Here is an 11,454-nt window from a genome sequence, read left to right on the forward strand (position 1 = left end):
TCATTTTTGGATTTGATTATGGTTAATATTCTAACCCGAAAATGACACGAATATTTAAAATTATTATTATATTTTTTCATGTCACCTTTATTGATAAAAGTAAAAAAAAAAATTACAATTATTACTTGCAAACACGATTTAAATCTCCTATATTATTATAAACACATTACATGACATTTCAACATGATATTATCCGACTTTTGGATATAAAATATTTAAAAATAATAGGCTTAATAGACATCCAACCCTCTAAACTTGTAACTTTTTTTCACCTGGCCCCCTCAACTTAGGGGACAACCTCTCAACCCCCTCAACTTTCCAAAAACATCACATACAACCCCTTACACCCCTATGTTCGGTCAAAATATTGACCCGTGTAAAAAATGCGCTTGACTGTTGACCACACCAATGTCACGTGTCATTTTTTTATTAAATTTTTCCAAGTGATTATTGTATGCGAGGTTTTGTCGTCGCAGCTTTATCGAGGTGCTGAGGTTGGGGGTAGTGGTCGTCGAGGTGAAATCACTTGGAAAAATTTAATAAAAAAGTGACATGTGGCATTGGTGTGGTCAACAGTCAAGCGCGTTTTCTACACAGGTCAATATTTTGACCGAACATTGGGGTGTAAGGGGCTGTATGTGATGTTTTTGGAGAGTTGGGGGGGTTGAGAGGTTGTCCCCTAAATTGAGGGGGCCAGGTGAAAAAAAGTTACAAGTTTAGGAGGTTGAGTGCCTATTAAGCCAAAATAATATTATCTCTTTTAATATTTTTAAAAGTCACCACACATACATAGTAAAACTATATGTGACCCGCAAACACGACACTAACTCGATTAAGTTACACAATTATGACAAAAAAAAATTATTAGGTTAAAGTTGACCCATCTTAACACTAACCCGCAATCGATACGGCACAAACCCTATAACTATCACTTCTATCTACAAATAGGAGTAGCAACAGGATGGGACTGGATGAGAATACACTGCTCACTTCATCCTCAACATTTTACCAAATCAAGCAGAGCAATTCTATAGGAAAAAAAAATCAGATACATAGGATGCTCTTCTTCTATTTTTATTAATTAGACCGTATTCTTTATTATTTAATTTCAGTAGTATTCAATTCAGTAATTTATCATATTTATTATAATATAATTATTTTTATAATGATTTTTCATTATTATTAGAACAATTATTATTTTTATCAGTTTTTTTTTATTTTAATTATTGTTATTTTAGATGATTATATTATTATTTCAGTTTAGTTCAATTTAATTTTTTTCAATCATAAAGAACGGGGTCTTAGTCCTATTACTACATCAAAATAACTAACTAGCCCCATAACATTTGAAAATTTCACAACAGGCAAAATGTGCACCAAAAAGGCATAAAGCAGGATGAAGAAATCTAGCAGTAGTAGCTGGACAGAATGCATAGTCTAAGTTTCGCGAAAACTCCTCTTCAGTAGCATTTTCGTACTTTGTGTCCGTTTTTGTTTCTATTTCCATTTAGTAGCTATGTTTTTTTGAAATAACATTATTTCTTTGTGTCTGTATTTATTTCAATTTCCGTTTCACTGCAACATAGTTTACAGCCATAGGACAATCCTGCACAAGTGCATTAGCAATGTTAGAACTTAAGCAATTTAACATTCAATGTGAAAATTCACCTACTACAGTTACGTTATTATAACATTAAAGTTCAAAAAATCCGTGAAAAATAAAGGCTTAATAAATCAAAAACACCTTATACTTGTCCAGATTATCCGATTGGCCCTTTTGGAAAACTCTTATTAACCTCATGAACTTCCTTACAATAAACTATTGACTTCCTATTGGCCTCGAAAAACGGTTATGGTGATTTAATAACCATTTGAACTTCCTTAAAGTGATACACATTTTTTTATTTTCCAAATCTCTCCTTATAGACCATGTGGCCTTAAATGTGCTAATGAAACATTTCAAGATATCTCCAAAATTTAAGGGGTCAATAGGATAATCTAGACAAGTACAGGAAGCCCCTAATGTATTAAGGCAAAAATAAATAAACGAAATGATAATTTGGACAGGTTTGCTACATTCTTTCTCTTTTTATCCATGTCACTATAAATCATGGTAAAATAACTATTTTACTTTCATCGTTTCGTTAATTTTTTAATGAAATTTTATTGATTTGGACTTTAATGTAAAGCAATGTAAAGTTTATGTCAAGAAATGAAATTTATGAGCCATAATGTTAGTTGCACTACAGTTCAGGGACCATGAATGTAATTTATCCAAAAACATAAGGTTGATTATGTTCCAGAAAGCAACCGACACTGGTACAGGTGCGAAAAACGATATTTTTAAAAATATGAGACACATGTACACCAAGGACACGCTATATGTATATATATATGTTGGGGATAAAGGAAGGCTACAAATCATTAATTCATCAAAAGAAACATTTAATACTTTAAACTACTAAAATTCAAACTATCTAAACTACTAAAATTGGGGCGGTTGCTATATTCCTTTTTTTTATTATTATTATTAAGGTTCTATTTTCTTTTATTTTTTATATATCAACCCCTAACTCCGACTGTGAGGGTCACTTGATGGCATTTACAGACGGTTCCAAACCCAGACAAATGAGAAGGGTTGTGGTACAGGTGCGGAGCCAGGGGGCGGGGAGGGTCGGCCGATGTGGGAAATGGAAACTCTCGGAAACTGATACGAAACGTTTCCGGGCACGTTTCTGTAATTACCTAAAATATGAAACGCGTCTCTCAATTTTTAAACGGTTTTCTCTACCTATTTCGATTAAAATTATGGAAATTTAAACTTTCTATTTTGCAATTTATATTCAATCTAGGATTAGAAAAATTGAAACTTCGTTTGAGAGATAATTCCTTCCATGTATCCTTCAATTTAAAGAACTTACCCATATTTGTTTCTCCTATAATCTTTTGTCTCTTGAATCTCAATTGAGCTTGGACTTTCTTCCTAATCTTGTTTTTTTTTTATTTTTTTAATATTTATGCGCTATATTTTTAATATTTACACGTTTCCCCCCGTTTCCGTTTCCTATGTTTTTCAGAAATTACGTTTCCCATATCCGTTTCCGTTTCAGTTTCCGTATCCGTTTCCTTGCAACATAGGATGTTGCATCAATGAACACCCTTAATGCCAAAACCATGTAATTTTGGCATTAAGGGTTTAAAAAAATAAAGAGGTGGAAAGGACAATTTCACCCTTTCCACCCTTTATTGTTTTGAGCCCCTTTATTTTTACGCAGCAGGGAGAGCAGGGAGAGAAGAGAAAGGAGATAATTTGAGGAAAAGTTCCAATTTGCTCCATAATTTAGAAAAAGTTTTCCAAATTGCTCCATTTAAATTTTTGGGTTAAGATGCAAAAATATCCTTAATATTTTGGGTTATGAAATTTTTTACCCCTAACGTCTAAAATGATACAATTTTACCCCTAACGTTGATAAATTGAATCAATTTGAAAAATAATTCATCAAACTATCTTTCTGATCATAAATTAGACAAAAAATTCAAAAATTCACAAAATTTATAAATAATAATCCCCAATTCTATTATTAAATTATAAAAAACATGAAATATTTTTTTAGAACGAATTGTTGTAGAATAAGGAACAAAAATATTGTGTTTTATAATTATTTCTCAAATTGACCTAATTTATCAATGTTATGGGTAAATTTCCGCTTGGCTTTCAATGTTAGATGTAAAATTGCATCATTTTAGACGTTAGAATAAAATTTCTCCTGGCCCAAAACGTTAGGGGTATTTTTGCACCTTAACCCTAATTTTTTTTTCTTTGGTCTAGCCCCTCGACCTATATGTCCTGGCTCCGCCACTGTTGCGGTAGGTTTGTGGCGGCTAACGTAAAACTTAGCCAGATCTTATAGACATGAACCAAAATATATCAACCCCTCTTTTTGTAAAATTATTTAAAAAAACCTATATTCTACTTAATTAACTTAGAAGCGTGTCCCCGAAGTGCGCATATTAAAAAAGAAAAGAAAAGATGAAACACTTATTTTGGAGTGTCGTGTGCGTGTCCCTAAAGTGTCGGAGTTAAACTCCTACAAGTGCCAGTGCTTCGTAGATTATGTTATACTTCCATGCGCACGCACATAAAAATTGGTATCAACACATCAATTTGCATTAGTGCCTGAACTGTGCAGATCGTGAAATTGGAGGATATTTAACCCTTCATGAACCCTTATAAACCCTTGCCCTCTAAATTTCCTTCCTCCGAAGTAAGGGTTGTTTTTCACCACTCCAAACCCTTTGGGTTAAATTTATCCCTCCAGTTAACTTTAGGTGCCATTTTGACCCTTAATTCGAATTTAGACGCATCTATTTAACTGCAAAATCACAAACATATAACCAACAGACATAACTTATATGCCAAAGTGAAAGAAAGAAATCATATATGAAAATCAAGCAAAAACAATTAATTAATCAATGCAATATTTTAAAAAAAAAATATGCATAAAGGATAGTTCATATGTTACCAGCACCATTTCAATTTGTCCCTGAAGTGTGATCAAGCACCATTTCACCAAAGAAGTGCTTGGAACTGCAGTCACTGTTTCTGGGTTCAGCAATGAATCTGACATGACACCATTCTCTAACACCCACATATCAGGGGACAAGTAGTGAAACGCGACGCGAAAACAAGACTTCTAGAATTTCGTGCTCAGCATCCTAACAAACAAGTGTAAATTAGAAATGTTGCAGCGTGCAATAAGGATGAAACAAAACAAATGGGTACAAGTAAGATGCAAAACGTTCCACTTTTCATAAAATTCTAAAGCAATCTTCATATATTCACGACAAAAAGAGAAGCTGTACTTTTCCAGTCATGCTAAAAGTTATTACTATAGTCATAGCAAGAGCTGAAAAAATGCTAGCAATAACCAAAAAATACATCTATCACATATAAAATTGGAAGTTTTCTGGAATAAAGATTTGCAATTTAGGATATGTTTGATGCTAAAATTAAGTCAGGTAATACATATAAACAGATGAATGTTGCTAATGCATAAGGTAGGATCAACTATTTTGTTCAACATACAAGGGAGACTGATATTCACGCCCTAACAGTCAGTAGAGCATAAATTTGAAAACTTCACCTCCTTTACTCGGTGGCTCTCCTGGCCTCGACGCATCTGTCCACGCAAGACATAGCCAACTTGCTTCAGATCCTTACCCAAGTTGTTAATCATTTGATAAATCATATCTGATTTAGGGTGTGTTTTGTTAAATACAGTAAAATCATAGACTCCATTATCAAGCTCAATGGAACTAGCCCCGGATCGTTTCTGGATTCCAATGCCCTTCATTTGCAACCTCATGTTGGCAACACCATTCCAATCAGCAGCAGCAGCAAAAATATTTTAACATTGAGTAATTATCCGGATCTGATAAGGCAGTCTATGTTGCACGAAAACTCCTCTTCAGTAAGGTTTCCGCGTTTTGTCCTTTTTCTTTTTGTTTCATTTCTTTCCTAGATATGTTCTTTTATAAATAATATTTCCCTATTTCCATTTCAATTTCAGTGCAACATAGTCCACAGCCATTGGACAATCCTGCATAAGTGCATTGACAGCGTTAGAACATGAGCAATTCAACATTCAAAGTGAAAATTTCACATCATCAAATAAATTACCACGGTGACAAAAATGTACGCTAAATACATCCATGGTCCTCATCTATAGAGCTACGAACATTGGCCTCTAAACTTCATTTCTTCTTATAAACATCTTTAAACTTGACATTATTGTAACATTAAAGTTCAAAGATCCGTGAGAAAGTAAAGGCCTAATACATCAGGAACCCCCTATACTTGTACAGGTTATACGATTAGCCCCTTAACTTTGGAGATGTCACATAACCCCCTGCACTTGCTTACAACAACCTATTGACCTCCTAAACTTGCTTAAAGTGATTTACTGGCCCCCTTAAACCGTTATAATGATTTAATTACCCCTGAACTTGCTTAAAATAATACATTTTTAATCCAAAATTTTAAGCAAGTTCAGGGGATAAGTAGGATATCTCCAAATTTTAGGGGGTCAATCAGACAATCTGGATAAGTACAAGAACCCCTAATGTAATAAGGCAAAAATAAATTAACGGAAGGCTTAATGTATCAGGAGCCTCCTCAACTTGGCCCAAAAACTGATTGGTCTTTGAACTTACAAAGTGTCTAGTTAGCTCCAAAACTTGCTTATAAGTGACATAATTAACCCCTCTAAGTCCACTTGTTAGAACAAGAGAGGATTGAGACAAAATGAAATATATCACTTTAAGCAAGTTCAGGGGCAATAGATCACTGTAAGCAAGTTTAGAGAGACAATAAAAAAAAAAAGGGCGGCCCGGTCGCATTACGCGTCCCCGCTGAGCGAGGGTCCGGGGAGGGGTCCCACCACAAGGGTGTATTGGGGGCAAGCCTTCCCTTGCCAATTTAATTGGCAAGAGGCCGCTCCTAAGACTCGAACCCGTGACCTCTGGTCACACGGCACTTTAAACAAATTCAAGTGGCTGATAGGTAATTATAAGCAAGTTCAAGGGCTAACTAGACACTTTGTACATTCAGAGGGTTAATCAATTTTTCGGGCCAAGTTTAGGAAGCTTCTGATGTATTAAGCCCTAACGAAATGATGACTTCAACAAATTTGACTATACCATTGACTCTTTATCCATGCCATTATAAATTATGGTCAGATACCTATTTTACCTTCGCCCTTTCGTTGATTTTTTAAGGATTTTTTCTTGATTTAGATTTTAATGTTACAGTAGTGTAAAGTTCAAGAAATTTTATGTCTAAGAAATGAAATTTAGGAGACATGATATTAATAGCACTATAGTTCAGGGCTATGTATATAATCTATCCAAAAACATAAGGTTGATTATGTTTGCACACACATAAAAATTTAACAAAATGTTGAATTAGACAATTTTAACCACATCATTAACTCAATTTATTCATATCACCATAAACTATCATTAAGTACTTATTTTACCCACGTATGATTCACTCATTTTTCTTTTTCTTTTTTCCGTAATCTTTCTTTATATATTAGGGTTAGAAATAGGAGGGTATTTAACCCTTCATGAACCCTTATTAACCCTTACCCTCTAACTTTCCTTTCTCCGAAGTAGGAGTTGTTCTTCACCCCTCCAAACACTTTATAAACCCTTTCAAATCCTCCTCCCAAACAGAGCCTTAGTGGCTGATCTGTCCAGATCATGGAATTTAAACGAATCAAGGGTAAAAAATGCCCCTAAAGTTGACAAGCGGTATCAATTTAGCCAAATCGAATAAGAGGTATCAACTCAGCCCTGTCAAATACTACCTACTTTAGGCTGAGTTGATACCTAACATTCGATTTAGGCTAAACTTATCCCTCCAGTTAACTTTAGGTGTCATTTTGACCCTTAATTCGAATTTAGACACATCTATTTAACTGCAACTCGCGAACATATAACCAACAGACTTAAATTATATGTCAAAGGGGAAGAAAGCAAATCATATGTGAAAATCAAGCAAAATAATTAATTAATCAATGCAATGATTTCACAAAATATGCATAAAGGATAATGAATATGTTACCAGCACCACTAGGCTTGAAAGTAGAACAGTGAGCGACATCATGTGTCCCTGAAGTGTGATCAAGCACCCATTTCAGGCAATGCATAAACAGATGAATTAATTTTTCTGTTCAACATACAAGGGAGACTTATATTGACACCCTAACAGTCAGTGGAGCAATTAATTGTAAATTTGAAAACTTCACCTCCTCATGCCATAAGCCTTTACTCGGTGCCTCTCCCGACCTCGACGCATCTGTCCACGCAAGGCATCAACAAGTTGGCTGCTTTTGTTGGGGCTAGTTCCATTGAGCATAAACTTCATTCTCTGTCTCTGGGACATAGCCAAGTTGCTTCAGATTCTTACCCAAGTTGTTAATCGTTTGATAAATCATATCTGATTTAGGGTGTGTTTTGTCAAATACAGTAAAATCATAGACTCCATTATCCAACTCAATGGAACTAGCCCCAGATGGTTTCTGAACTCCAGCACCCTTCATTTGCAACCTCATTTTGGCAACACCATTCCAATCACCAGCAGCAGCAAAAATATTCGACAACATTGAGTAATTACCCGGATCTGATGTTTCAAGGCGATTTAGTACCTCATCTGCTAGTCCCACAGCGTTATGCATTCTGCACGCTCCCAAAAGGGTACCCCAAATAACAGCATTTGGTTCCAAAGGCATACTTTGCACAAGCATACAAGCTTCCTTAAGACGTCCCCCTCGACCCAATAGATCGATCATGCATCCGTAATGCTCAATGTGGGGAGTAATCCCATAATCCCTCTCCATATTATTAAAGTAATGAAGACCTTCATCAACAAGACCCGCATGAGTACAAGCACACAAAACACCAATTAAAGTAACTTTATCAGGACTAAACCCTTCTTGTTGCATTCTAGAAAAAAGCTGAAGGGCGTCTTTTCCATGGCCGTGCATTGCAAGCCCTTGGAGTATGCAGTTCCAAGAGACTGTATCTTTCTTCGACATCCCATTAAACACGGTCAAGGCCTTGTCCATCCTACCACACTTTGCATACATGTCAAGCAACGCATTAGATACATTAACACTGCATTTGTATCTAATCCTCTCAATTGAGGAATGAATTTTTTTCCCCAGCCCAAGCAAACCAGTCTCTGCACAAGCAGACAATATGCTGATAAGAGTCCCATCATCAGGCCGTAATCTAGTTGCCTCCATCTGATCATACAACGTTACTGCCTCCTTTACCAACCCTTTCTCGGCAAACCCGGATATAATTATGGTCCAAGTAACCATATTCTTCATAGGCATTCTGTCAAACAACATCCTAGCCATTTCCATATCTCCAGCTCTACAATATCCCATAACCATCGTTGACCACGAGACAACATTCCTCTCAGGCATTTTATTAAACAAGTCAAAAGCTTCATCCATCTCTCCTGCCTTTACATAGCCATCCAATATTGTGTTCCAACTAACTGTATCCGCCACAGGCATTTCATCAAATAGCTTTCGTGCTCCACTCAATTCTCCAGCTTTAACCAACCCACCTATCATAGAATTCCAAGAAACAATATCTTTCTCCTTCATTCCCATAAACAACTTCATTGCAGAGTTAACACCCAGCAAGCCACACTTAGAGTAGCTATCAATTAGTGCATTTGGCACAAATAAATCTCCAAAAAATCCAGATTTCTCCACATTGCTATGTATCATTTGCACAATTGGCAACCAAGCTTGCCCATTGCAGGCCTTCAAAAGAAAAGGGTAAGTGAAATTATCAGCAAAAATACCATTCTTTTGCATATAAATAAAAGTAGCAAATGCAATTGAAGATTGAGAATTCTGCACTTGAGCTCTGATCAAAGTATTATACAAGTGAACATTGGGGTCTTGAATCTGATTAAAAACATTGATAACTAAATCCATGTGGTGGCAAGTAGAGAAAGCTGAGATCAACTTAGGAACCACATAAAGATCTTGGTGAAGATTCTGTTTAATTATCTGAGCATGAACCTCCTTTATATGGTTAAGATTTGTGCATTTTTGAAGGTTTTGAAGCTTTTGCTCAAAGAGTCTTCTCGTTGAGACCCATGTTGGGGCTCTTATTGGTGCTGACATTAGAGCTGTTTTCGACATTGAAGGATGCTTGCATTGCTTGACTTCGATATACCGAGAAATTTTAAGGATAATGAGTGACCATTTTGGAGATGGAAAAGGAGTTTAAAGATTTTTATAGGCTTAAACCATTCGGTGCCCCTCCAACTTGTCCAAATGTGTCATTTGGCCCCTAAACTTTAAAAAACGATCAATTATGTTATCACGAACAATCCCACGATCCTGAATTTGGAGATGAACCACAGTTAGAGAATACAAAACAAATATTTACCAAACAGATTCAAGCAACCAAGCAGAAGAAGCTTAAATTTGTGAAGGTGGAGTTTAGAAACTTAAAAAGTTAAAGTATCTCCAATCCTGCACAAATGCATCACTAACAAAAAGAATGGGATGACTGTGAAAAAAATAATAGGACAAAAAAACATTTGAAGGGAATAAAAACTGAAAGAAACCAAAAAAATCATTTACGGAATTACAAAATATATAGCATGACAAGGAAGCAGATTCTATATGAATGCAGTAAGTAAATTCTTTATATTCTTTTCACATACTAAACGCAATAAAAATCGGCAGCAAATAATTTAAAACCATTGTTTAATAGGCAGTAAGGGGCAAACTAATTAACTACTTAAATCAACTGATGTAGCTTATTCAGTAAACACTAACCACAACCTCCATCCAATAATTTATTTACTTACAATTAATCCAAGAGCACCTAAGCACAACTTCATTACTAAAACCTATTTCACAAGATTAATTAACAAACGTATGGTAGCGATTAAAGCTACACTCCCTAAGAAGTTTCACAAGATTAATAAACATATAAAATCTGGAAATTGCACTCAAACGTCATTGTCAAACCCAAAATAAAAAGATACTGAGTCTGGAGATGAAAAGAATGAAAGAGACGCATTTAAATTTGAATCCACTGACCAGAATTTGTTAATGGCAAAATCAGTAAAGCTACAAGAGGAGAAGAGCTGCAATTTCCTTCTCCGGAATACAAACAAGAGCAGAGAGCCTTCGGTTTCCTTCTCCGTTTGTCCTTGCAGCAGCCGGCGGCTAGATTAAGAGAGGAAGCGGCGGGTAAGGGTTTAAGAGAGGACGGAACCGTTGATACTCTGGTGGCGCGAGAGTGAAAATCTCAGTTCTCTCTTCTTTGTTTTCCAATTTTGATGTTCCCTCTATCTGTTCATGTTGTTGGGTTGGGTGTCCGGGTCGAGTTGGGCCGGGCCGGGCTGACAGAGATAGGAGGTTGTGAGTTGCAACTCATATTTTTAAAAAATAGAAATATGAATACGTTTAACCTTTACCGTGAAGAGCAATTTTACTTTAATGTCTAAAATAGTGCAACTTTATCCCTAATATTGACAGTTAAGAGCAATTTTATCCTAATATTATAAGTTGGATCAATTTCAAAAATAATTCATCAAAATATATTATCGGTCATGAATCTTCTATTCTACCCTTCACATATGAGTCATTTTATTACTCATTAATAACAGATCATAAACATATGATTAGACGTACAAAAAAATTGAAAAAAAAACATTACAAAATATTTTGTATGTTAGACAAGTCGGACAAAAAAAATATAAAATATTTCACCGATTTATAAATATTAATTTTCAATTCTATTATTAAATCACAAAACATAAGAAAACTTTTTTTTAAGGAACTGGTATTAAATTGGTGTAAAATAAGGTGTTGGTCCCGTGTGATTAGTTCCAAGGGGGGTTAGGAA

At 35.3% G+C, this 11,454-nt stretch overlaps 1 protein-coding gene across 5 annotated transcripts; it reads right to left on the minus strand.

Moving 5' to 3' along the window:
- Nucleotides 1–1,305: 1,305 nt before the first annotated feature.
- On the minus strand, nucleotides 1,306–10,858 carry LOC136233823 (pentatricopeptide repeat-containing protein At3g29230). Of its 5 annotated transcripts, none has more exons than XM_066023502.1 (6): nucleotides 10,644–10,858; nucleotides 7,812–9,932; nucleotides 7,628–7,675; nucleotides 5,145–5,600; nucleotides 4,530–4,716; nucleotides 1,306–1,606 (listed from the first exon to the last, which is right to left on the minus strand). In XM_066023502.1, the coding sequence occupies exon 2, from the start codon at nucleotides 9,729–9,731 to the stop codon at nucleotides 7,905–7,907; it is 1,827 nt and encodes a 608-aa protein (XP_065879574.1). In that variant the 5' UTR covers nucleotides 9,732–9,932; nucleotides 10,644–10,858; the 3' UTR covers nucleotides 1,306–1,606; nucleotides 4,530–4,716; nucleotides 5,145–5,600; nucleotides 7,628–7,675; nucleotides 7,812–7,904. The 5 variants fall into 5 exon arrangements, with proteins under 5 accessions (XP_065879574.1, XP_065879572.1, XP_065879578.1 ...); XM_066023500.1 differs by having other exon boundaries at nucleotides 4,524–4,716; XM_066023503.1 differs by lacking the exon at nucleotides 1,306–1,606 and adding an exon at nucleotides 3,950–4,373.
- Between the last annotated feature and the right edge of the window lie 596 nt (nucleotides 10,859–11,454).

Source organism: Euphorbia lathyris, chromosome 6 (genome assembly GCF_963576675.1).
Source record: "Euphorbia lathyris chromosome 6, ddEupLath1.1, whole genome shotgun sequence".
NCBI classification, from domain to species: Eukaryota; Viridiplantae; Streptophyta; class Magnoliopsida; order Malpighiales; family Euphorbiaceae; genus Euphorbia; species Euphorbia lathyris.